Genomic DNA, 27,724 nt, shown 5'->3' with positions numbered 1-27,724 from the left:
GAGTTTAACTGCATGAATCTTCAATTGAACCATCTTCCAAAGTCAAGGGTTTCTGATCCGCTCCACTTCTTGCAAAGATTAGGGCTTGCTTTTTCTGTTACACAGGGAATTAAAATACCTTGGCCTAATTCTACTGACCTAATTTTTCAAATAGCAGTAAGGTATACGATATGTACATGGTGCCATGTATGTATGGAGTTGAATTGATACCATATAACGCTGCATTGACCATATTCTTATCACGCCGTAACCTGTGCTGTTTCTGTGGTTACCTTTTCCCAATCAACACCTGATCCAGGGACTGAATCAGAATGTCCGACCTATCAATGGAACCGGTCGTGGTCATCCATGGCGGGGCGTGGGCGATCCCGGACAAATTGTCGTCTGCTAGTGTAGAAGGCGTCTGTTCCGCGGCGCGTGCTGGGTATGACGTGTTGATTCGGAGTGGGAGCGCGATGGATGCCGTGGAGGCGGCGGTGAGGGTGATGGAGGACTGTCCGGCCTTTGATGCAGGTATACTACAGAGACAAGGTGTGGGGCCAACTTTGTAAAAGAATGTGCTTGTTCTGATCCAATTGGCATCCAGTTCAGATTAAAAAAAAAATGAATTTTAAACTTCTTCCTTTTAAAAAAAAAAAAGACGTTTGCCGAAAGATTTTGTATAATTCAAATTTTAAAATTTAAAAAATTTCTCACGCCATACCCTAAACACGAAATTGAGAGGACAAAGAATTTTTTTAAATGGGGGGGGGGGGTACAATGGAGTACAATATCTGCGAGTGCTATGACAGAAGCAAACTATAGGTATTTGACACTGTGACACAATTCCGTTCTATTATTGTTTTTAGGCACTGGGTCGGTTCTGAATACGAAGGGCGAGGTAGAAATGGACTCTGTTATAATGGACGGCCGAGAGCTACAGTGCGGGTCCGTGGCATGTGTACAAAACATCAAGAACCCGGTGTCTCTCGCCAGGGCCGTCTTAGAAAAAGTGAGACGTCAACATTCTACACCAAGCCTGAATATATCTGATTTGATTTATACTTATTTAAGTTGAGAATTAAAAAAAAAGATCTTGTTTGGTTTTTGAAAAAAATAAAGCACCTGTCTCCATATTACTAATACCCCCCTCCCCTCAAAAAAAAAAGGAAAGAAAAAAGAAAGAGAATCTGGGCTGTACGACTTGGAGTAAAATTAAGCACGAACTCCATGAAGAATAACGTTTTGTTTTTTTAAATTCAGACAGATCACACACTCCTGGTTGGGAAAGGCGCCAATGAGTTTGCAGAGGAAATCGGGATCCATACGGTACCGACGGACAGCCTGGTAACGGAGGACGCGCGGGAGGAATGGCGCCATTTCATGCAATTCAAAACCACAGTAAACGTGCTCTTTAGAAATAGGTAATCATCAAACCCAATTGTATCAGAAAAAGAACTTATTAATAATCGAATACATTTTAACGATATTTATACAGATATTTGTTTAAAAGGGGAAAAAGTTAGTCGCAGAGACAAATTTTCAATTGAGACTTAAAGATTATTATAACGTGCACGCAAGTTTGACTACAGTGGTTTATATAATCCTTCTCATCTTCAGAACGTCAAGGTTTTGTGATGATAACAGAAGTTCTGGAGTTCCGTGATCACAAACCTTGACGCTGTGAAGATGCATTTTCCCAAGTTTTGTGTTTTCTGATCCAGAATAGCAGAGCGCATCAGAAATCAATGACTTGGGAAGTTATCTTTCTTAAACTTTCAACTTCTTTTTTTCACTTTGTAGAGAAGCGACCCCGTCCACATCCGCGGTGTGCGACACACTGGGTCACGACACGGTGGGAGCGGTGGCGCTAGACAGGAGTGGTTCCACGGCGGCGGCGACCTCTACCGGCGGAATCACCGCTAAACGGCCCGGCCGGGTCGGCGACAGCCCCATCGTAGGCAAGAACCATCACAAGTCAAGCCAGGCTAATCCCACATCTATACTCTTTTTTTCTTCAATTTTAACCTTCAGGGGCAACACTGGTTTTGTTGACATGTTTTCAGGTTTTATCAATAATTATACACTCGCATATATATATATTAATTTTTGTGCTTTTTCAACAAAAATATTTACGATAAAATATAGATCAAATGCATGCAACTCAGTACATATATTAGGGAGAATTCGCCTTTTTTAAAGTTGACAATTTATTAAAGAATTGTCATCCATTCCAGAGATGGGGTAATTGTGTATTTTTAATTACAAAACCTTATTTTCCTTTTGGCGGAAATTATCATAAAGTTTCATAATTAGTTGTATATCTAAAACTATTAGACTAGTCTCTGAAGAATTTGGTTCATATAATTTATCTTGTTCTACTTACAAAAGTCAATAATAAAAAATCAGATAATCTACGAGACAGGCTGTGGTTTTCACGTAATGCAGACCATATAAATATTCAACCATTGAAGATGGCTTTACCTATATAAATATTTGATTTTTGGACATCCTTTAATAAACCTGCAGGTGCTGGAGCATACGCCGACAATGAATCTGGGGCTGTGTCCACCACGGGGCACGGGGAATCCATCACCAAGGTCTGTCTGGCCAGACAGGTCACCCACCTCATGGAGTCAGGTACCGTGTGTCTTCTATCTAACTACAGTTGAGCTTTGTCTAGTATAACTCTGGTTACATTTAATGCTAACTTGTGTACAACTGCGTTGTTATCAAGTCATATTGCACCACCAAGACATTGTAATTATGTACAAATTTATGGCATTCTATATGTACACGCGTATATAAAATATTTGTACAGGGATGTCAGCTCAAAAAGCTTCAGAAGTAGCCTTACAAAAGATGGCTGACAGGGTTAAAGGTCACGGGGGCGTGGTGACCGTCAGTAAGGATGGAGACATTGGGAAACACTTCACTACAGAGAGGATGGCGTGGGCGTGGATCAAGGCTGGAAAACTCCACTACGGACTGAACTGTGGCGAGGATTTCATAGCTGCTGAGTAAAGACAGGAGGGATAAGATGTACCATGACCAAAAAAGGGGAAAAAGACACAATTGTTTTAATAGATGCATGTAAATTTAATTAACTGCAAATCTTGCATGCAAATTTAATAAAAATATGGAAAGTAGTGACAATACAATACATGAGCTGCAGTTAAATGAACAAACACAGAGTTGATAAAAATTTGATAGGTTGTTCCATATGACATTTGTAACTGATAAGAAAAATGATTCATTAACACAGCTCACATTGCAGTCATGCACAGACTGACACTGAGAGACAGACTGCAATCTGAAGAGGTCAAGTCCTACAGAGGTTTTAAACCCTTGAGGACTCGCCTCACTAACAACATTTGCTGTGTGTTCCTGATTTGCATTCTAGGCCCTATTATGACTATGAGTAAATTATGCCCTGACCAAATATAAAACATGTACATTGTACATAGCACTAGCACCTCTCTAAAATTCTCAAATAGTTGAAGGTATTCCTCAACTCTTGTTCAGATACATGGTAAATCTGGTACTTAATGAATTTAAAGACATCCACATCTTTTCATTGAACATTTCACATCCATGGATTTTGAGTTCTTGGTGATTTATCAGGAACGGTGTTTTTGAACTGAAGACTGAGTTGTCTAATGGAATATTAAGAGTCTTTGTCTTCAAACTGCATTATTTTGGAATTATACACCTTGATCCTGGTATTAGGGAGAGCTTTGGTGAGATTGGATGTGAACTGGAGAACAGATATATACTCCACTGTGGTAGTGCCCCCCGGACTGCTCTCCTGAGTTTTTGGAAGGATAGGGATCCATTTCGTGCTTGAAGTCTCGTTCTCCAGGATAATGGAGGTACTGGTATTGTTCATGATCCCCCACTCTAACCTCTCTAAGGACTGGAGTCCTGTCACCAGCTTAAACATGTTGAAATTCACCCTTGCTGGTATCTACAATACACATGTCATCTCTGATTATCCTGCTTAACAAGATGCAAAAGAAGTTTACTGTGGAGCTGGTTTACAGTGAGAAGGCTAATGTTTACTATTACTTTTTATTATGGCACCAATTTCTTGTTTTCAAAACCCTCCACTTACCGGCGTACTTTCTTGAGTGTTGGGCCAGACCACCAGTGTCTTGATGTGGTCCAATCCTTTCATTGACTCTGGCACCACATACATGATCAACTCCAACTTTTGAAGACTGCAAACAACGACAAACAGTTTTAAAGAAAAAAAAATTTGAATCCGATTCCTCCTGAAAACTAGTTGCTATTTTTAATAAGATTGCACGAACACTATCAAACACAAAGTTACAAGTAAACAAAACTGAACTATATCATATTTCCTGCCTTTTGACCCTGCTATACATGCAACAGTTAAATAAAACTATATTTTATCTTCTAACTAAATTATAATGTACTATATTGCCTGCCTTTTGATTGATTTAGAGATTACACTACAACTTTATATTATGTTCCCTGCCTTTTGATCTGACTGAGAGCTTCTCCAAGTCCTTGATCACTGTCAATGTTGCCACCATTCTCCAACCGAAGGGTCCTCAGATTCTTCAGATTGGCCAGTAAGGAATACGTCTGCAATGAAAAAGTAAGAAATGAGTTTCATTTTCGCAAAGGCATTCCTGCTTTAGATAAATATCAGTCACATCAGGTATTAATTATGGTCGGTCTTTATCAAGTTTTAGAAGAATATCTAAATATTTGTTCTGTGAAGGACTTTATATTTATAATGGATTTCTATTCTTGGAAAAAAAACATCAGGCTTGATCAGGCATCGTAGTTTGCTCTCTATGAACATGGCTTAACATCAGTTAAGTTTATGCACCTTTAACGTCCAGTGTAGACATAAGACACATACCTTGGATGTCCATTTAGACATAAGACACATACCTTAGACGTCCATGTAGACATAAGACACATACCTTGGACGTCCAGTGTAGACATAAGACACATACCTAGGACGTCCGTGTTGATATAAGACACATACCTTGGACGTCCAGTGTAGACATAAGACACATATCTTGGACATCCAGTGTAGACATAAGACACATACCTTGGACGTCCAGTGTAGACATAAGACACATACCTTGGACATCCAGTGTAGACATAAGACACATACTTTGGACGTCCAGTGTAGACATAAGACACATACCTTGGACATCCAGTGTAGACATAAGACACATACCTTGGACGTCCAGTGTAGACATAAGACACATACCTTGGACGTCCAGTGTAGACATAAGACACATACCTTGGACGTCCAGTGTAGACATAAGACACATACCTTGGATGTCCAGTGTAGACATAAGACACATACCTTGGACGTCCATGTTGATATAAGACACATACCTTGTACGTCCAGTGTAGACATAAGACACATACCTAGGACGTCCGTGTTGATATAAGACACATACCTTGTACGTCCAGTGTAGACATAAGACACATACCTTGGACATCCAGTGTAGACATAAGACACATACCTTGGACATCCAGTGTAGACATAACCCACATACCTTGGACATCCAGTGTAGACATAAGACACATACTTTGGACGTCCAGTGTAGACATAAGACACATACCTTGGACGTCCAGTGTAGACATAAGACACATACCTTGGATGTCAAGTGTAAACATAAAACACATACCTTGGACGTCCGTGTTGATATAAGACACATACCTTGGACGTCCAGTGTAGACATAAGACACATACCTTGGATGTCCAGTGTATACATGAGACACATACCTTGGACATCCAGTGTAGACATAAGACACATACCTTGGACGTCCATGTAGACATAAGACACATACCTTGGACGTCCAGTGTAGACATAAGACACATACCTTGGATGTCCGGTGTAGACATAAGACACATACCTTGGACATCCAGTGTAGACATAAGACACATACCTTGGACGTCCATGTAGACATAAGACACATACCTTGGACGTCCAGTGTAGACATAAGACACATACCTTGGACGTCCAGTGTAGACAATCTCCAAGTTCCAGACACTCCAGTTGTTCCATCTTCTCCAGGAAAGAGAAATCTGTCTCCTCCACTTTGGCTAGGGTTGTCAAGGACTGTAATACAAATCCATACCACATGTAATATGTACCACAATAACAGTGACTAATAAACAGTGAAATACATGTATTGTTATTTAACGAAGCCAAGGACAGTTTGAGTGTGCTTGACTGCACAACTTTTTACTTTCATTAAGTACTAGGTGCAAAGTTATAATTTTCTCTTGTATTGTGTTTTTAAAACAAAATTAACATTATCTGTAACATTTACAAGTTGAAAATTGTAATTTTATAACCTTAATTGGATTGAAATTGATTACTGGAAACAACCCCTTAGATAAATGGGGCAATAAATAAATCATCTTTTGTGATATAGAATTTAAACTCTGAATAAGAAATTTCATGAAAATATCAAGGGTAGAAATAATTAGTGTGATTAGTGTATATTTGGCCTCGTTAATAATGGTTATATACATTACAAACTGATGCACACTTAATGATTCTTAAATTGGATTTTAGGCCATACAAATGAGGTAAACCATATGTCAAGGAAGGTAGAACTGTCTGTAAACCTTACACAAAATAACCTTTGGCAACTGTACACATTACTGTTGCTAATTTTTTCCCCACACATTTGCAATTTCATTCCATATTAACAGTTTATCTGTTATGAGAACTAGCCAATATAGTCTACTCACCAGCTTTTTGAGTTGGGTGAGGGATGACAGATCATCCAACCCCCCGCTCAGTGTATATGAGGGCATGGCCAACCCGGCTACACCACGCAGCTTCAGCTCCGTAAGTTGGGGCAAAGAGCTGAACTTTCCGATGTTTAACTTGGTGACATGGTCCCTGTTCATAATTAACAAAAGCTTTCATATATGAAAATCTAGAAATTCAGATTAACACATATTGATAATCTGCAGAGGAAAAGTCTATGTTCATGATAAATTCATTAATTTTGAAATAGGTAACATCAAAACAGGGGTAGACATTTGTAATACCGTAATTATTTCACAAAATAACAGACATATAATCTTATGCAGCTGGAAGTTAATTTCAAAGTAAACTTTTCTCAAGTCCCATTTTACCATTTCTGCTCATCGTCATAATCACTGATCCACTCGGCAGTGAAGACTTCTAGATGAGGCATCTTCTCACACACATGCTGGAGAATGGAGCCGGGAACCAGGCCAAAATGGATGTTCTGTACACAGGTCAGCTGGGGCACCACCGACAAAAACTGGTGCCATGTGTGGTTCCGATTCTCATAGTGCTCAAGTCCGCGCAGGTTCTACAACCAAACCAGACAACATGCAGATAAATACTGTGGAATCATTAGAATTCATGGTGGTTCAATTTTCGTGGTATTTGTGGCTAGCCCTCCCAAACGAATTTACATCCTTGACAAAAACAAACTTTGAAAGAGTTAGTTTCAATGCTGAAACTGAAAACCGACACATCCACGAATTTACATCCCTACCAATGACCCCAAAAAACGAACAATTCACGAAAATTGGCCCCCATGTATTTAAATGATTCCACAGTAGATAACAACCAACCCAAACAGTGTATATAATGTGTGTTCATACATGTACATTCCTATACACTGTATTACCACTACTAACTGAAAAAAAATTATGAAGAACAGTGGTGTGAATTAAAGCAATATGAGCTGCAATTTTCATGTCAGAAAGTTTAATTGTTACAGTGGAATCTTAGTTAACTACTTAAATGACAAACAAAATGAAGATTTACAAACTTCTGTCATATTTTTGTGAAAAAAAAGCTATTTGGAGGCTCAGATTGCAGCATACCTGGTATTTATATCATTGTTGTCCTGTACAAAGAACTGGTTTTCCATGTATTCCACTGTACATTCATCTTTATTATGATAAAATTCTAATGATTTGTTTTCAACTAATTCATCATAAAGATTTAAAAGTTACACAAAGAATTATCTTAACATGTTTTGGAAGAAAAATAAAATTATCAAAAATACAAGTCATATTGCTTTTAATGGGTTGCATATGAAAGATGATCTTTTCACAGAGCATATACTATAGCAGTCATTTAGAGCACAAGCACATATAAGTATGGATTTGAAGATGGAAGAACATATGGTTAATAAATCATGCATGACTAAATAATAATTTGTGAAATAAACTGAACAAAAGTCATTTAACGAATAGATGTAACTAAACAACTGGATGATCATCTACTTACCAGGGAATGAACAGCCCTCCTCAGGAGAAACTTGACAGCCTTTTTCCAATCCATCACTTTGACATTTCTAAGTTTTACATCACGCCACTATTTGTAAGAAGGAATGAGGTAAATCAATAAATATTAAACTATTAAATACCTGCACTTAACCTTTGTACACATATTTAATAGCTTAAAAATCAAGAATTTCAAGAATTACAGCTAATCATTATTGTAATCAGGTTTAAAAAGATGAAATACTGTACATCTACAGAAATATTATAAAGTATTCAACTAACAAAATTGCAGATAATTATCAAAAACAAACAAGAAATTTGACTTACAAGTATTGGATTCTGTGCCAAGTTCCTCCAAGTTCGACAAACCAAACTGACTCTGTGATACAGGAAACAAAATAATACACAAAATTAATACAGTATACTGTCAATTCCTTACATTACGCGAGTACTTAATTTCGCGATCCCGCTGGTTTGTATCAAATCGCGAGAATATAGAATTGCGAACGCTGAACTTTTCTCCTTATTTCTTTTAGTTTTCAACTCTCAGAATATAATGGTGAGATTTTAAAATTCGCGATGCTTCTCGCGATTTTACGCAGATATTCATTCCTCGCCTCTAATTAGGAATTTACAGTAATTATATGTACAACACATTCTTTTTACATGTACATGTTCATTTATGTACACATGTATTTCGTTAATATTTACCTTGCCAAGTCGTGCATGTTGAGGTACTCAAATATACAGAGCATGCAGTCGAATCCTCCGTACAACTTCTTGATGTGGCAGTTGCCCGGGTTGATGCCAGACTTCCAGTGTCGTGTAGATCGACTGCTCTTTGATTCCGGAGTATCGTTCTTGGGAGAACTAACATCACCAATATTAACACTAATCTTTGTACTGGACGGCGATGACTTGTCATTTGTCACCGTAACACTAAGCTTAGCTGTCTCTCCCAGTTGTACGGGAAATGTTTTGGGTGGCAGAAACACTTTTAGTCCATCCCCCGTCAAAAGAAGGCACGAGGGAGGGACAGTGATTTGCATGTTGTTGATCTTCAGAGCTAGCGGCTGCTTGAGATTCAGTCTTTTTGACACAGCACTAGGCAAGGTCAGAAGCTGTCCATTTTTTGTAGTTTGCGTTAGTTCCCCACCGTTAGTACTTGGGCTGGACTTGGGGGTGGGTGCTGCCGTGAGTTTGGGGGGTGGTTGTGAAATTGAAGAAACACTTGGAAAAGAACTTACATTCGTGGATGGAAAAGCTGTCGGAGGCCGGATTACAGAAGATGGATTCAAATGACTAATTATCGCTGCCCCTTGTAATGGATTTAAGATTGAAAGGTTTGGAATAGCTGTGAATGCTGCTGGTCTGGAGTTAATCACTGTGGTGTGGGTGGGGGAACTGATCGTTGGACTGTGTCCATTGAAGGCAAAGCTGGCCTGGGATCCACTGAAGGTGTTCAGCAGCACTGGCATGGGAGTGGTAGTGAGATTAACCGACCTTTTGTCAAGGACCGACTTCAGAGAGCCTAGGGTTGTCTCACTTACATCATTCTTCCCCTTAGCTTGGCTGTATTCTTCTACATCCATGGGCTCCTGCTTCACTGTCACTTTAGGGGTGGTAACCACATTAGTGGACACTGAGAGTGGAGAAACCCCTGTAGAGACACTTAGAGGAACCCCTGAAGAGACAATCGCTGGCTTCTTGACCTGCTGAGACACCACAGTGGCCTTGATGGTTTTACCATTGGAATTAAGCACGGAAATAGGATACATCTTCATTGTGCTTGCTGGCTTTGGTTGTTTTATCGCTGTAGACCCTGTAACGCATCTCTGTGAAAAATGTCAACAAGAATCTATGTTTAAATATATATCATATATATATTTATATATATAAATAGAGAGAGAGAGAGAGATATATATATAAAACTAGAAAACTGACCAGTCAGGAAGGGCCCCGCTATGACAATCAATATAGAGAAGTAAAAAAAACTTTGAATTCCATCCTCTTTATATTAACAATGATGAAAAATAAATGCCCAGCATAAGATGTAAAGAATTGCAATATATAGGATCTCATGATTTGTAGTTGGATATTATTTTCATCCAACAATTAAAGTGTTTTTTTTCTTGAGCCTTAGTGAGGGGATAAAACACACAAGTTGGATAAAAATCATATTATACTACAAATCATATGAGATTCTATTTATCCCATGTTTTATACACCACAATCAATGTTTACACTGTTTATAAAACTCCACATTATTTTACTTCATTATGCCTACGTAATCCCGATGTAAAGTCACAACTGTGGGATATCAAAAAAATTTCCAGTGAGTCATATCCATGGGATAAAGGAGGTTAACATGGGATAAAATAAAATTTGTTAAAAAAACAAAGAATTGATACCAATGCAATGATACCTAGGCTTTGCCTCAACTTCAAACAAACATCACTTGCAGACACATGTGTACGGTAATACATATAACAGATAAAGACAGAGCTTAGATTTTCTGAAACAGTCAAGATAATTAATCTCAGGGGATTAGTTATCCTGCTCTCATCTATTTATTTAATTTAATCAGGGCTTACAGAAGGAACATTTTCAGGTACTATTCTTAAGTTTCCTTTAATATAAACATAGCAACCAAAAACAAGTATTTGGACTAGAATGAAATATATTCTTTATCAAATACCATCCTTTAAACTGAGGGGTAAAAATATTAGGGTGCAGCTAAAACAAACATCAGTGCAGACAAAGGTGTTCATTAATCTCGATATGACAGATAGAGATAAGCCTCTAAATTTTCTGCAGCAGGCAAGATAATTAATCCCAGGGGATTAATTGTTCTGCTCTCTTATCCTTTTCTTCTAAATTTACAATAAGAATTTTTTTTCAGAAATGACAGAATGGGGTTATTATCTGATTACCTGTTAAAATTAACAGCATTAAGGCAGAAAAAAATAAAATAAATAATTAAAAAATAAAATAGTGTGAAAGGTTAATTAATCCCAAAGGACAAATATTGCACAGCCTTCCATGTATACAATGGTAACATTCTCAGCAGTTATCTCTCTTTGCCCATTCATTCTCAGCAGTTATCTCTCTTTGCCCATTCATTCTTATGCATAGTTAGGAATCTACCCCACCACCCCAGCTCTAAACCAGAAGACATAGAGAACCAAACTTAGCATCAAAATATGTATTTCTGCCTACTGAACTACCATACCAAATTTGAACTTGATTGGGCAACCATAAAAAAATTTATTAGAAAAAAACATGAAATTTGTGGACGGAAGAGTGACAGACGGACGGACAGAAGGACGGACGGACAGAGTGATTACTATAGGGCACCCGCAAATCCTTGCGGGGCCCTAATAATTATTTATTATAACAGTACATACATATATATATCAAGAATTATTGCTGCAATGAAAAATGGTACAAAAATCTACAATTTCAAACATATTCGTCAATAAACACAAATGGTAGTAATGTGAAAGGAAACATGTCTTGTAAAACCCTACAATGAATGTGAAACTTTGACCTGACCTTATATTGTGAACTTGATTTTATTATTATAATAAATTCATTATAAGGATGTAGAAAATTATGAACACAGTGAAGTAAATTTAGTGGCCCTATGAAGTTGCTAAAACCTAGTTTTCCTGTATGGACAAATCAATAAATCATTCTTTATCTACAAACAGTCAGACAGACAAAGCAGCAGAGAGTACTGACCAGGCACACAAAGTCTTCGATGTCATTGTTGGTGTTGACACACTCGGGGTGGAACAGACAGAGACAGATGATGCACTGCAGGGACGGGGGGACCATGTTCCTCCCCGGACAATGCAGGTTACACAGCTCCTCTAACGACTGGGAGCTGAAAGACAGATCATCACTCAAAATAGTTTACAGTAAAATAAGATTCAAACAAAATAGACACGTATACCTATACATGTAGTTTAAATCTGCAAGCGTTTCTTTTTTCATTCATAATTATGCAAAAAAGTATCATTGTACATGTAAATGAAGGATTAAACATTACATAACCAACATGTTTATGACATGTAAACATTCTGATTAAAACTAGTACCTTGACACTCCTTATTAATGGTTTGTACCTTCAAATGTTGACTTGTTAAGAGCATCAATGATCTAATTTTAATCCTAAAGAATTCTTTAATATGTAATAACCCCAATGTAAGAAAACCCTACATTTACCAGTGCATATCTAATTAGTTTATCACTAGTAATTAGTTATAACACATTGAGCTACCCAGGCAGATGCTGAATATTATATAATACTGTGGAATCACTTCAATTCATTGGGGGAGGGGCAATTTTTGTGAATTGTCATCTTTAAAGAGTTCATTGCCGATCATTAGGATGTAATTTAGTGGAACTTTTGGTATAATGTATTATAAATATACACTTTATTTCATAATTTGGTGGGTTTGAACATTCGTCAATCACAGGTCCCTGAGAAATCCATAAAAATTCAACCTCTGTGAATTATATTGATTCAAAAAATTTAAATAATCCTTTTCCTTTAATTTGAGACTCACAAACATTAAATAAGTTCTTGTTAGACAATAACTACAGCATATCAACATCGTCCATATTGTGGAAGAAAAGATAAAATAAATATGTGACTGAACAATGAATCCAACCAAGGACATTGGCATCCCTCCTGTTCAACCACTGAACTACCCATGCTGACACTCCAGTTCATCAACCTCCATGTCAGCCAAACAACATGTACTATACATGGACTACAACCCTAGAACTTGGTCAAATTTCTCTCACCTGTCAGGTGGCTTGGCTACTTTGAATATTTTGGGGGCCCCCGGCGTTGTACTTTTTCTGGCGGTGGGTTTATATCGTTTTGGGGATGGCTCACTTGTAAAGGAAGAGTCATTTGATTCTACTTTCGGAGTCGTAGAGTTCTCACGTTGCATGATTTCTTTTACTGACTTGGGGGGTCTGCCCCTTTTACGGACAATATGGCTACGAGGAGTCAAGCTTTTGTTTATTCCACTGGAAGGCCTCCCTCGCTTTCTCCTGATAAATCCTACCTATTGACAACAGAAATATGAATAAAAATATACAGAAATTATACTTCTAAATCACCATGAGGTGTTGATCAGGTGTTGATTCTTAAAGCTCTAATAAAAGATTGCAAATGAATGAAAGGCATTGGAAATGTTAGGATATGCTATGATAAAATCATATCAAAATGAAACACAGAAGGGGAAGCAAAGTCCTGACCTGACTTCCACTGATTCTTCCCCCCTCTGAAAGCACCTTTTCTTCTCCATCTCGCTCAATCACCACTTGAGGTTTAGATTCCAGGCCTTGCCTTGGTGTTTTCGGAGATCCAAAACCGCCACGACCTACTGATCCGGATGATCGAACGACCTCAAAAGGAGGCTCCAGGATTGGTTTGCGTATGAATGAAAAGTTGTCAAGTGTCAGCTCTGAATTGGTCATCACCACTATAAACAATGAAGATTTTGTTGCAAAATTTTTTGGTCATTGAATGAGGACATTGCTAAATTAAATGCCATGTACCGGTATTTATATATGTAAATAGATACATTCAGCAAAACGCTTTTTCAAATTGATTTTAATTTGTTGGAAATTTAATTTCCACTAAATGTCAAACATCCTAATTATAACATGTCTACAATATATATATGTTTATAATGATAGATAGTCTAATTTTTTATTATTTTCCTACCTCCAAATTTTAAAGTCATATTTTAAATCTAAAATAAGATGGCTGAAAAAAGTGATTTGACTGTGCCAAGGTTTTACCATGATTATATTTCAATAAATTTTGTATTACTGTAGATGATCATATTGGCCATATTTTAACTATGTAGCCTTTGTGAATACTAAAACTTACAGTGTTTGGTAATGTCAACCATTGATCTCTGTAAAATATAAAACAACAATCAATAAGAATAAATATATCAATTATTATTCTACTGCAATTAATAGGATATAAGGAAATTTAGGAAAAATCTTTAAAAAAAAAAAAATTCTGAAAAAGAAAAGAGAATCGACAGTATTGGGGTTCTATTAGCTAGCTCACCAGTTTTCTTCCCTCTGGAGGGTGGTAGTAAACGTCGGCAGGAACTGACTTCATCGTCCCTTGCTTCGTTACTGGAGAGTATGTACTCCTGAACACAACCTCTCTCTTCCACCCTAAGTAATTCAAAACCATGCCTCCTCATGACATACGTATATGTAGTATGTATCAAAGAATATAGTACAAAAGATGTATTAAATATGTACAAAAGCACATTACATATATTTTGATATCTGATGAAATTTCCAATCTATAAATATAAAATGTACTCGTGCCTTTTTAAAAAAAAATAAGTATTACTTGAATACATTAATTTGAACTAAGGTTAAAAAATAATTTAACCTACTAACCTTCATTAAAGGGTTTGAGTAAAAGTTCTCTTTGTTCTTCAGATATCACCATACTTTTCCTGTTTGCTGTAAAATATTTAGGTTTCACTTTGTTATTAAATATATGCTTGAAAAATAAACAGAATGATTGTAACATATACGAGAGCAGAGTACGGACAAACATGATTATTAACATATCAATCAAGTTGATTATGAAAAAAATATATACAATATCTATGAGGCGTTGATTCGCTGGTCTCATAATCATCTGTAAAATCTCCATCCATTTTTTTCACACGCGGGCGTTTTCCCTTCCCAAAGACATCAGTAGCCTTCATGATATCACTGTCATTGATTTCAAACCCTTCCTCATCCCCCTCTGTCTGTGTTTCAGTTCCTGTAACTTCTTCATTACTGTGGGTTTCTTCTTCATCAATCAAAGATTCTTCTGCATCTACATTATCATCTTTTTCTTGCACAGGTGTCCCTTCTTTACTATTGACAATTTGCTCATTCTCTGTTTGTAAATTGTTTGTTTTTTCTAGTTTTGCTTTGTTCACATCCCCATCTGTTTCATCATCACCGATGGCATTTTGAGTTACCTCATCTGTTTTTGAGGTGAGGTCCTTCGAGTTTGAGTTAGTGTCTGTGCTCTGACCAACATCAATGTCCTGTTTTTCTGCTGAATTTCCTTCACTGGGTACAGAGCTTCCTGCCTGGCTCACGGAGTCTGGCAAAGGTGTTACTTCTGCCATAACTTTCTACCATTAGAAAATGAATGCCATCTTTGAACTAGAAAAAAAAAATCAATCAAAAAATAACTTTCAGAAAACAGTCAGTCTCTTAAAAGAACATTTCAATATTTTCTAAATGTTATTGATTAATCATCATTTATATCTGCCTAAATAAAATTGTCGGTGTCATTTTTTGGCCACATTAAATGGGATGCTCCTGATGGGTATTGACAATAGCCAAGAATAGGTGGTTATAACTTTTATGAAATTTGGCTTGGTGGGAATCGTTAACATATCTGCTGACAGGTTGCCATAGATGTGATCTGGAAATTCGACCCAAATTTGGTCACCTCTAAGGACAAAATTTGAGATACTATAAATGGTTTCACATTTCTGCAGCTTGTACATGTTTCCATTTCAATTTTGATTGTAGCTAGCCCTGTGACTGCTTGTTTTTTTTTCAAATGTGCTTCAAACTCTGTTGTAACATACACTTTATTAAAAAAAAAAAAAAAAAAAAACTCTGACCAGATATTAAACATGTTAAATGTGACATGTTCCAAGAAACAATTTTTGATCATGTGCAGTTGGAATGCTTTATTTATTTGCACAAAGCATGATCTTTTAAAGACAAAATCCTTGGCTTTTGCAGCAATTTAAAATAACACACACATTTCACCTCTCTTTTGTTAAAATGTTGCTATTTCATTGAAATCATATGCAATTTTTTTCCACGAAGTATTAATTTCAAAACAGTAAAGAGAGCAAAATTAGAATCAACCATCAGAGAGAGATACATGTATCTCATTCTGTGTGTCAGTAATATGAATCTTGTTGAGCCCTCTTCCAAGATTTGCATCACTGCTCACTAGGATTTTTACCCCTCACGTGGAACAAATTCATGTTCCAAACTGACATTATTCTTAGCACAATTTTAAGGATTTCACCATCCTCTGCAGTGAAATGATTTACCTCATTTGTCGGATGATAAAGGTTAGAAGCATAAGAAAGTTGAAACTTTGAAATGAGTGAAACAACCGGAAGTAATGCAACTTTGAAAAATTAGTCAATTCGAACATTAAAGAATTCGTTCTCAATACACGATCTTTATAAAACACTGGAGACATGTACGGGATCATATCAGTGCTAACTGTTATCTTTTCGTTACATTAAGTTAATCATAAAGTTTTTGAGACTACGGGTGTTATTTAGAAAGAAAAGAACAACTTCACGAACACCGTAAAACAGATTTTATTAAAGTGGGGGTGTTAAAGTAGGGTGTTGTGGTGTTACATTTCAAAAAAAAAAAAAAATTATAATCATATTTTTCAACAGTTCAATATCTTTTTTACTGTTCCAAAAAATGGGGGAACCGAAAGTCTGTAATTAATTCATGCATGATATATGAATTACGAAGGATGTTGACGGTTGATAAAAAATGTTGATTAGAAAATTCAATAAAATGACAATTAATTGGGTTGGGGTGAGCTCTCCATGCACCTGATACAAGGTGTCCGAAGGAACAATCTCTCTCTCTCTCTCTCTCTCCTCTCTCTCTCTGAAATAGAAAAAAAACAAGATGTCTGAAGGAACGCTAAATTAATATTCTCTCTCTCTCTCTCTCTCTCTCTCTCTCTCTCTCTCTCTCTCTCTCTCTCTCTCTCTCAAAATAGAAAAAATAAACTTAGTCTTATTGACGCCGGATTCATTTATCCCGGTGGTAAAAATGATACGTAGATATTGTTACACTGCGTAATGTCTGGTTTTTCTGTTTATATGAATTTCTTATGACTTTGAAAAATTAAAGACAAAACAACAGCAACCATTGGCGTAAAAATCCATGTTTGTCTTAGGGTTTTTGCATTTTACAAGGAAAAGTTACATGTATAAGGAAAAGAAATGACAATTGGAAATAAAATTTCCTTAAAATGCAGAGTACCTAACTCTGGCCTATATATCTTGCCTGGTTAGGGAAAACAATACACCTCAAAACAGAATTATACAATGGAATTTGCGCTATCGATTGTCACGGTGTACATTATTAATAGAACTAGCCATGCATTTCAAAGTTTAATTACTTCCCCTCTCCGGACATTTGATTTCAAAAATAAAATCATGAAATTGCATACTAGTAACTTGAATACTTAGTTTTTGATATTCCAATAGGGGAAATTGAAGCAAAAATCTAAAATTGATTCTGTTTGGTTTTTTAAAATGTTAAATATTTTGCATTTTACAGTTGCTGAACTCTCGTTCGTAATTAAGAATTATTATAGATGCAAAAAATCTTTGAAATCTCATTCCAACTATTTAGAAATGACGATGTTGAAATGCAAACAGAGAGAGAGAGAGAGAGAGAGAGAGAGAGAGAGAGAGAGAGAGAGAGAGAGAGTATTGCAGATTTTCTTATTCCATGTCCCAGGACCCAGTGTCCACTTTCTGACCCCAGCAAGGGCTTTGTTCCCACATTTGTAGATCTTTTATAGGTGACAGGGATTTAACTTAGCCAGTTACATGTATAATGATAATTATAGGTAGTACAGAATATTTGTATATGAAGATTTAATTTTAGGACAAAATATGCGTGATATTTTAATCTATGATGTAGGCCATAGGAAAGGCTTAAAAACCTCTCATTAATAAAAGTTAAAAACTTCCGCAACATTTATCTATAATACAAGTGTCGGGTTTAAAGGTCAAGTATATCTTGTTATGCTCGATTTAAAAAACCGAAACAGGACAATTAATTGTAGTAACAGCAGAGAAATCCCATTTAGAGAAAGAGGTGATTTACACAGGTCAACAATCAATATAATCCCTGAATAATACTATAACAGGGAAAACCTTTCGTTCAAATCTTTTCAGAATTACGACAAAATGAAAATTTTGCTACTTCTATAGTATTTTTATGACATCTTAATATTGGGAATAAAAAGTTTTCAAACAATATTCAAAAAATCAATTAAAAGTAGATATTGATCTTGATAGTTTTATTTGATCTGTAGCGGTGGTGCGAACAACTCCTACAGGTAAAGTATATAAAGTAGTTATCTACCACGTTATAAGGATCATGGCAGGTAGATATACTGTAGTTAAATATTTACAGCGGTTTAATCTAAGTACTATTCATGTAAGCGCTACCTTTTCAAATCACAAACACGTGACAGAAAATGCATAGAAATCGTGTTTTCCTCTCTTCCTTTCTACCCCTTTATAAGAATTACCAAAATACACGTATCTTTTGAAATTGAATTTATTATCATCAATTATAGTGTATGGAAACAGAAAAATATAAATCATCTCATTAAAACGTTATCATTTTGTATCTTAATTATTAAAACATACCGAAGATGGGGACTATTACACAATGTATAAATTGTAAACATCGATAAGTACGTGTGCATAGAAATATAGAATAGGACGGGTATTATATCGTATCATTAGAAATATATATACCATTCACCGGGTATAGTCGTTTCTTTGGGCACCATATGTTGTTTCATGCATTATCCCCACAATTTCTAAATCGATAGTAAATTCCATTTCCTGATTGTGCCACGGATTTTTCATGACATAGATCTATTCTAATTATGATCTAAAAAGCATCGAGGCATGAAAAAAATACCTTTTGTCGAGCTGTATAAATTTACATAAATAAAGTCCCCCCGCCCCCAAAAAGCGATAATCACTTTATATTGAAGTGACCATTTAATCTTTAAATTTAGTCATTTTATTTTGTCATTGAAATTCCAAAATTTAAACTTTAAATAAATGAAGAAGTTACAGAAAATGAATTTGAATTTCAAAAAATGCAGTTCATAGTTGTAGCTATACATAGATAATCCGTATTCATATACTAGTAATCACAATCTTAAATTTGACTGTGGGATACCAATGTTTATAATAACAATGAAAAATGAAAATCAAATCATTGTAATAGCAAACATGATGATATAGAGGATAATCTAAAAAAAAAAACCAAAAACTTCTTTCTTAATTTTGAACACTTTTAAATGTATTTGCCTAATTACATAACTCATGGACATTTTTTGTTGACAATGAAAATAGCAAACTATTAAGAATAACAAGCTTTATAGAGTTATCTTTCTTTCACCAAATTACGGTTTCCGTTCAAAATTTATGTAAATTATCAGTAGTGTTCAAGTCTAGTATATATATATATATATATATATATATATATATATATATATATATATATATATATATATATATATATATATAATTGCTAGATTCTAACAATTTTTCATTTAATGAAATCAGCTTCTAAAAAAACAGAGTGAAGTCCATTTTCTTTAAAAAGACCTTTACTTGCATATTAGTATTTTCCCGGGAATTTCATATTCCAACATTTCTATTTCCAACGCATTTCGGCATCTGTACATGTCATTATCAATTGACATAATCCAAAGACTATTTAAATCCCTATTTTTCCCCAAAGATTTAAATTCCAACAATTGTACAAGTTTCTATACATTAGCCATTATTTAAATTCACGGTTTTCATTATCAAGCAGGTATATTGTATGCTTTTTTTTTTAAATTTAAAAATGCAGTATGCATTCTTTTACAATAAAAATTCATATAATCTCGTATTGTTGGAAACATTTTTAAATTAACTTTTGTTGTATCATTGATTTATTCATTTTATTTTTTTCAAGGCAATTTATATTTGGGGAAATATTCATCTATATTCAAATTAAATGTGACGATTACTTTATTTAAAGTTTAATAACATTTAATTTTTACTTCCCGTGATAAAATGGAGGCACATAAAATGAAATTTAAATGCCTGTAGACTTCACAAGGGAGGGTATTTTCTTTTCGTACATTTGAATTACAATTTATGACACCATTTCTACATAATAAATAAACAGGGGCCATTTCCTATAAATTAAACCGGACCTCTTCAACATAAATTTCACGAAAATGTTCTACGTTTATTTGTATATATGTGTGAGATCTACTTCTATCAATTGTTGGACATAATAAAGACAAGCTAGTCGGAATTTATGCTTTTTGATTTTATTAAGACTTCATTTCTTCATTATGTAGAAGAGAATATGAAGATGAAGACGATCACAATGGGAGCTTGTTGTCTCCCCTTTCTGCAATGCCTACTGCTGGGTAAGATACCCCATTAGTTACACAGCTATACAGTATCTAAAAGCATGGATTGGTATGTTAAATCCGATTTTATACGAGTAATATACATGTATTCAAAACTTTAACGTTTTAATTTACGAGATAAAAATCTAAAGGGCGGCGGAAGGGGCAAAAATACCTTAAAATTAAGCAAAATTTTAATACTTTTTTTAATTCCATTGACCATAAAAAAGTAGTTAATAAGATTAAATGCTTGATCAACAGCGATTTTTGCGCAACAAATATACATAAAAGCAAAATTAACAACACGATGTCACTATACAAATAATAAAATGTAAACTAAGATATACATATCATGTGAATCTAAGCATGAATGGACCTTTTGTTTTTTATTTATTTATCTGAATGATTTAGAAGAATACTGAATGAAACGAAAAAAGGAAGTTAAACATATTTTGAATTACAAAACAATAAAATTTTATTCAAATAAGTCTTATTAGTTATAAAACAAATCAAATGATGATATTTTAATGACACATGTTCTACCATCTCAATTCCATAGCTTTCCAAAATGGAGGGGGGGGGGGGAGGGGGTGGGTTAAAAAAAAATCTAGGTTTTTTATCTTACACAAAGCGATAAAGATGACTCTTGAATCTGTGCCCATTCCATCAGTGACGTTTATACAGCCCTCATTCTACTGAGCAGACCAACTACATAATTATTTGGTGTATCTTTATTTACTTAAACAGGTTATTTTATCAAATTAACAGGTGCTACTAATGGCTGCGTTTTTAATGATCATTCAAATGAAGCCAATCCCGACGGCAGAAAGCTTTGTTGCGGCCCGAGTGGTAGCGTCGAATCTTACTTTCCCAGGACACAGATTTGCTGCAATGGAACGGTTCATGATCGGAAAGGGAGGATGTGCTGCAATGGTACATAGTTGAATCATGACACATATACGTTAAATCATTACCAGGTTAAGGTATATTATTAGCATATCATATAAATAAAGGTAAACGAAAACAAAGCAAAAATTCCACCAGAATTGAACTATTACATATGATAAACGAGAATAGAGAATTTAGGTTAATATGTGTGCAGTTCTAAACAGTGTAACAATGATAAAATACATTTAAGTATAAAGTACATGTTTTATATTCTACAGGGGAGATCTATGATCAAACACAAAAGATTTGTTGTGAAGATACTCTTCATGAAAAAGAGAACAGAGTTTGCTGTGGGTCTAAGTTACATAGGGTCACCACTAACCAAGTCAAGTGTTGTGGCGGGGAATTACATAACAACTCTCAAGGTCAGGGACGTTTACTTCTTGACATTGTAGACAATATACAAATAAATATACTTTACCATATTATTTGTGCAAATAATATCTTTTTCATATAGGTGTCCTCTTTAAATATAAAATGAAACATTTTTCATATTCACCGTTCTTGTGATGTTTAAGAATCATTCCGTCAGTTGCAGGAGCGTTGTTGCATGACCTTTAACCTTTTATTGTTATAGGTTGTTGTGGAGGGCAATCATTGTATAACAAGTCGTCACAAATCTGCTGTGAATTCAGTGGTTCATTCACCATCGCAGCCAAAGAGAACAACTTCTGCTGTTATGACAAGGCTTTTGATGTAAGAAGCCAATACTGTGTTAACGACCAAGTCCTTAGTCTTAACAACGAAAACCTGTGTGGTACAGAGAAATACAACATTTCGGAAAAGAAATGCTGTGACCAGACGTTGTACGACATGCCTCAATATCTGGCGGATTGTTGTGAATCACAGTTGTATGACGTCAATATATCAAAGTGTTGCAGAGGGACAAAAACGGTCATTGCTAACAATAGAGAGTGCTGTGGAGAAGGCAAATAAATATCTTATCTATCGCTAAGATTGATGTACATTTGTAATGGTTTCGACTCACTGTTTTTGTATTTTGTATCTGAGTATTAAGGAAAGATTACAAACTTATTTTTAGATTTTTTTAATGAGACTACCCATCTCTGCTGCAATGCCGTTATCAAGTCAAAAGAAGATGGCTCGAGATGTTGTGGGTCGGAGACAATTGTTGCCACCGAGGGTTGTTGTGGAGAAAAGGCTTACAATCTTTCCACACACCAATGTTGCAGTAAGCGTTGTGCTTATTCCTAACACTAATAATATTTCTTATGTTTACAATGACGAAAGAAGCTTCTTTACTACTGTACCTGTATCGCCGACCAAACTGATTCTGTTTGTGAAAATTAAAGTACACTGGTATTTTTTCTCTCCTATTTCAATTGCTTTATATTGAAGTTGAGGTAATATTGTTTTCATGAACAAGTAAAAGAAAATGAAAACTGTACTTTTCATAACATAAACATGGGAGAAAAACGAAATTGCTTTCAAAGTGTGAACTACTAAAAGAACAAAGATTTTAAAGTATGAACATGTATGTCAGATTTTATTCACATTGCATTACGGCGTCATTTTAATCCAAACCACTCATTGTTGGTTTTTTTTAGAAAACAGTACAATAATACCCGAACATCAAAGTTGTTGTGGTTACAGAGGGTACGACAACCGTACACAAATATGTACCAGCAATTATAAAGTAATGAACAGAACCAAGAATAAAGACTGCGCAAATACATCCAAATCCTGTAACAACGAATTCTCGGCCAAAAGACGGAGAGTGTCACGCAGTATTTGTAATACCTGCCTTTGGAGGTTCAGGCGCATCTACAGAGAAATCAAGTCAGGAAAACAGAATGTCTGCAAGAGACACAGTACGTAGTACTTCGTCTCATATAAAAGTTAATATTATATACAATGTACTTGATCTTTTAACTATTCAACATTAGAACAGCCCCTTGACTTAATAAAGTCATTTCATGAAGTTTTATAAGAAATATTTAACCAATATAATTTTTGTTACTCACAGCTTACAATATAACCATTGACAATACAACTGACCGAGGTATAGTTTGGATCCTGGATGCTAAATACGAGAACAAAGACAACATGGAATCATATGTGAAGATCATCATTCCCTGCAAATCTAAAAAGTTGAACAAGACCGGGGATTATTTTTTAGTCACAGATAGCACCATTGACGGGGACACGCTGAGGCTTGGGGATAGTGATCTTCTCATTCAAAGGCATCCTAAACTTGTGGGACTCGTTGAAGAGAAAAAAGGCAAATGTCGGCAGGTGTCTGTGGTTCTCGGCGAGATTCACCGGGCGGTAAGAAGATTAATCCGGAAGTTTTTAGGAATAAAATGACTAGATATTTTTAAGCCTTCATGCTGTGGCAACAAATGACCATTCCGAATGTTCAGAAAATATCTGCATAATAACTGTTATCTTTGATTATTAATTGAATCACTTTGTTCCATTTGAAATGCGATGGAGAAATTTTGCATTTAGAAGGTGATAGAGAATTTTGGAATTAAAGTTTGTTCATCGATTGCGCTTAGCCATTCGAAAAGTTTCCTTGTTTGTCTTTCAGCAATCAGTCACACATGTATTTTTTATATGCAGCGAGTTGAATTGTCAAAGTGAGTTCTCTGTTCATGTGATTTTGCCATATTTGATTTGATTCCTAGCAATGCTTTTATTTTGATACTGTATTTATTATTTATGCTTTATTTTTTTTTTTATTTTTTTTGACTCAAACTATGATTTTTTTAATGTGGAGCACACATCTTTTGTGAATTTATTGTGTAAGGACCGTATATATTGTATCTATGACGAAATCCATGAATTTTTTATATTCATTTTATATTTATATCAAACCATGTATACATAATTTTTTCAAACAATCTAATTGGTTTTGTTTTACTTCCTATCTATAAATTTTAACAATCATTTAATTATGAACTTGTAGTATAAATTTTATTTCAATTTACAAATAACATACATGTATTTTTAATGAAATAATTGAAAAGCTTGGTATTTTTCCTTACAATAAAGTTAATTGCACAATTAATAAATGTTTTACTAAAAGAAAACCGAAAGAAAATTGGTTTGTCTTAGCATTTAAGCTAAATAAAAATGTTTACAAGACTGTTGTGACCACATTTTAAATTTTTTAAAATTATTTTTGAAACCAATTGTATATATTTGTGTCTCTAATGCTTTACGTTGTTTTATTTTTGTGTTTTTAGAATAAATTTTGCAAAAAAAATATTTGTAGCTTTACTTCACTTAGTTCAAAGTAAATTAAGATATTTCTATCAAAGAGCAACTTTCAATGACATTGAGAGTATGGAATATGGGAAAAAATCCCATATTCTAAATAACAATTTCAATGTTACGTTTGGCGTCATGTGAACATTTATTTTTAAACTGATTTTGTGCTAATTAAAAGTTTTTTTCATAAAGATGTATGGACCGTACATTATCCCTTTCTTCAGTAAAGAGAGTTTATTTCATACCTTTGTTTATAACAGATATTCATTTTGATTTGTGTCTATGAAAGATCATCATCCTCGGGAACCTTAGTGATAATACATAGGGATGCACATTGATTTTTACCCTTCTTCTTCTTCTTCTTCTTGCTTTGTCACTTACAATATATTGTCTTCCCATATTCCAATCATTCACGTTTGTTTCTTTAAAAAATTTATACAAAATGACAGCTTGCATTGGGTGAAAAATTTGTTAAAATAATTCTACACATATGCTAGGGAGAATAGTGGGCGTAAAAAAAGTAGCAGTTAATAGAAAAGGATGTCTGAGCAACAAAATTGATGTTGTTAAGAAACATTAATGTTCTGATTTTAAACTTTAAAAGTGACCGACGGAGGATCATAATTTACAGACATTTTAATGTTTTGTGTTGGGATTCAGTGAAGGCAACTGTCAAAAATACCAAGTCGAGCTGTATTTCAGGGCGATATTTGGAAAACCAAAAAGATGCTTCTTGGTTAAAAGTTGAGGACGGACACAGAGACGACTGAAAATACACGTGACTAAGACCGGTGTTGTGATTTCGTAATATTGGTTACGTAATGTATCGTAAATAAAAATATCCAGTTTTAAAATTTAGAATTTATTAAAGTCCAAATCACAATTATAGAAACATCATTTTAAAAAGAAATCCAAGGTGAGAGTGTGTAATAATTATCAATCCCGCATGTCTCATCTTTGACAACTCCTCCCCTTTCTCTATAAAGGACCAATGAAATAACTCCAAGATGGAACCAAAATTTGGGGAACGCTCAAAGACATAAATTCTCAAAACAGGATACAGGAGGGAATTACCATAATAAATTCAAAGACACGCCAGTCTAAGATCTGACCATCAATCAGATAAACGAAAATAAACAAATGGCAATAAACAGGGGATCACTGTGAGAAATGGATAAGGGAGAGGAGGGAGATGTCAACATGAGAGATCACAAACAGATGGGGCAATGTATTTCTAAATTGACCAAACAAATTAAATTTCAAACATAAAATACCACTCGGTTTACAAAAGGAAATTAATTCAATATGAATGAAATATATAAGAAAGTTGTCTTTATCAATAGAATATACGTAACTATGTATATAACATCCGCCCCGAAAAAAAAATTGACATTCAATTTTAGATATAAAAAAAATTGATAAAGACAATAAAATCATACTGCACAAACATAAAAAAAAATAAACATTACTCACCATATAAAAAACACAAAACTCAAGTCATGCAAGTAAACAGTAAACAAAACTGAAAAGATAATGATCATGTCACCCGAAAATTATTTTTATCACTTTCACACTGTACATGATTTGGCCAGTACATGTACTCACACTTACTCCTTACATTGCAATGTCATGGTCATTATCCTAACTTTTAAACTTCTTTTTTTTTCTTTACTTTTTTTTATTCTTTGCACACAAAAACTACTGAAAAGTTTAACAACTAAATTAAATCAATCTTGTCTTGAAAATATTTCAGTCACCATAGAAATGCATAAAATATAACCCTGTCGGAATAACACATCCTTGGTTAGAAATACCAAGAGATTAAAGACTACAAATCCTTGATTTTATGGATTTGTACTAAAAACACATAAAATTCCCAAAAAGTTTGATAAGATAAATATAAAAAGATGTTGAATGCCTTTCAACTGGTTACAGCGACATATTACAAATACTGAATTATATAAACCTTCTAATTTAATTTCAAATTTCCTTTTTGAATCGTAATTTTTTAAACATGGCTACAATGTTTATTTTACTTAGACTCCAATGCAATTTGATATTCAGGGGGGAGGGGGCACATAAAAGACAATATATTTTTAATTAACTGCTTCTGACAATTATTTAAAATATCCACAATGCAGTCTTACGGCATTAATGATGGTATTAAAAGGGGGCGTCTTTTTACCCCAATGAACCCCAATGATACCCCAAATGAACCCCAATTATACCCCAATGAACCCCAATGATACCCCAATGAACCCCAATGAACTTTAAAAACCCCAATGATACTAAGTATGTTCATAATTGATACACTTATTGAATTTTATGTAACAATATGTTCCACAAATATTACGCACCGTTTTTGTCACCGATTGATTACCCAGTGAACACATTGAAATTTCAACCAAATTTCATTGATACCCTCACTAACCACAATAAACTTGAAATGAGCGATGTGCAATGATTCATTCACCAATGAATTTTAATTTTCCAAATTTTACAGAAACAAATCTCATTGATACAAGAATATACATGTACTTAATGAACAATTAAGTCCCAACCAGACCCCAAATAACATTAACTTAATAATACCTAGGCATCATTTAAAAGCATAGTTTTTAACACCATCTGACCCCAACCCCTAAACAAAGTTTTTTTTTTTGGGGGGGGGGGGAGGAGGGGAGGGAGGGTTATAGGAATCACCTTGTCCATCCGTCTGTCTGTGCAAAATTTGTATCTGGTTAATTTCTTAATACTTATGATAAAACACTGAAAGTTCTTACTTCACACAAACATTGCTTATGACCTGAGTGTGTGTCATGAACTTGCAAAAATAATTCAATAAGTGTATCAATTATGAACATACTTCGTATCATTGGGGTATCTAAAGTCCATTGGGGTATCATTGGGGTATCATTGGGGTTCATTGGGGTAAAAAGACGCACCGGTATTAAAATGTTAGAATGTTAAAATTATTATATCACAGA

At 34.8% G+C, this 27,724-nt stretch overlaps 4 protein-coding genes across 5 annotated transcripts; 3 read left to right on the top strand and 1 right to left on the bottom strand.

Annotated features, from left to right (window-relative positions):
• The first annotated feature begins 148 nt into the window (after positions 1 to 148).
• On the top strand, positions 149 to 3,129 carry LOC128177004 (isoaspartyl peptidase/L-asparaginase-like). Its single transcript, XM_052843514.1, has 6 exons — positions 149 to 513; positions 849 to 991; positions 1,243 to 1,403; positions 1,783 to 1,940; positions 2,509 to 2,619; positions 2,801 to 3,129. Exons 1-6 carry the CDS (start codon positions 312 to 314, stop codon positions 3,001 to 3,003), a joined length of 978 nt encoding a protein of 325 aa, XP_052699474.1. The 5' UTR covers positions 149 to 311; the 3' UTR covers positions 3,004 to 3,129.
• Positions 3,044 to 16,509, bottom strand: LOC128177003 (uncharacterized). Of its 2 annotated transcripts, none has more exons than XM_052843512.1 (17): positions 16,399 to 16,509; positions 14,922 to 15,484; positions 14,714 to 14,779; positions 14,367 to 14,479; positions 14,178 to 14,205; positions 13,538 to 13,764; positions 13,076 to 13,344; positions 12,005 to 12,149; positions 8,972 to 10,095; positions 8,588 to 8,639; positions 8,265 to 8,351; positions 7,130 to 7,332; positions 6,737 to 6,890; positions 5,988 to 6,095; positions 4,481 to 4,590; positions 4,094 to 4,199; positions 3,044 to 3,946 (listed from the first exon to the last, which is right to left on the bottom strand). In XM_052843512.1, exons 2-17 carry the CDS (start codon positions 15,445 to 15,447, stop codon positions 3,647 to 3,649), a joined length of 3,618 nt encoding a protein of 1,205 aa, XP_052699472.1. In that variant the 5' UTR covers positions 15,448 to 15,484; positions 16,399 to 16,509; the 3' UTR covers positions 3,044 to 3,646. The 2 variants fall into 2 exon arrangements, with proteins under 2 accessions (XP_052699472.1, XP_052699473.1); XM_052843513.1 differs by having other exon boundaries at positions 14,922 to 15,453; positions 16,399 to 16,472.
• Positions 16,510 to 20,455: 3,946 nt separating this feature from the next.
• LOC128175872 (galaxin-like) lies at positions 20,456 to 22,436 on the top strand. Its single transcript, XM_052841727.1, has 4 exons — positions 20,456 to 20,570; positions 21,321 to 21,485; positions 21,719 to 21,865; positions 22,078 to 22,436. Exons 1-4 carry the CDS (start codon positions 20,456 to 20,458, stop codon positions 22,434 to 22,436), a joined length of 786 nt encoding a protein of 261 aa, XP_052697687.1.
• Positions 22,437 to 22,569: 133 nt separating this feature from the next.
• On the top strand, positions 22,570 to 24,610 carry LOC128178899 (uncharacterized). The gene is made up of 3 exons (XM_052846302.1): positions 22,570 to 22,692; positions 23,069 to 23,332; positions 23,488 to 24,610. Exons 2-3 carry the CDS (start codon positions 23,161 to 23,163, stop codon positions 23,826 to 23,828), a joined length of 513 nt encoding a protein of 170 aa, XP_052702262.1. The 5' UTR covers positions 22,570 to 22,692; positions 23,069 to 23,160; the 3' UTR covers positions 23,829 to 24,610.
• The last annotated feature ends 3,114 nt before the right edge of the window (positions 24,611 to 27,724 follow it).

Source organism: Crassostrea angulata, chromosome 3, assembly GCF_025612915.1.
Source record: "Crassostrea angulata isolate pt1a10 chromosome 3, ASM2561291v2, whole genome shotgun sequence".
NCBI classification, from domain to species: Eukaryota; Metazoa; Mollusca; class Bivalvia; order Ostreida; family Ostreidae; genus Magallana; species Magallana angulata.
This window is presented reverse-complemented; position numbering and strand designations above follow the sequence as displayed.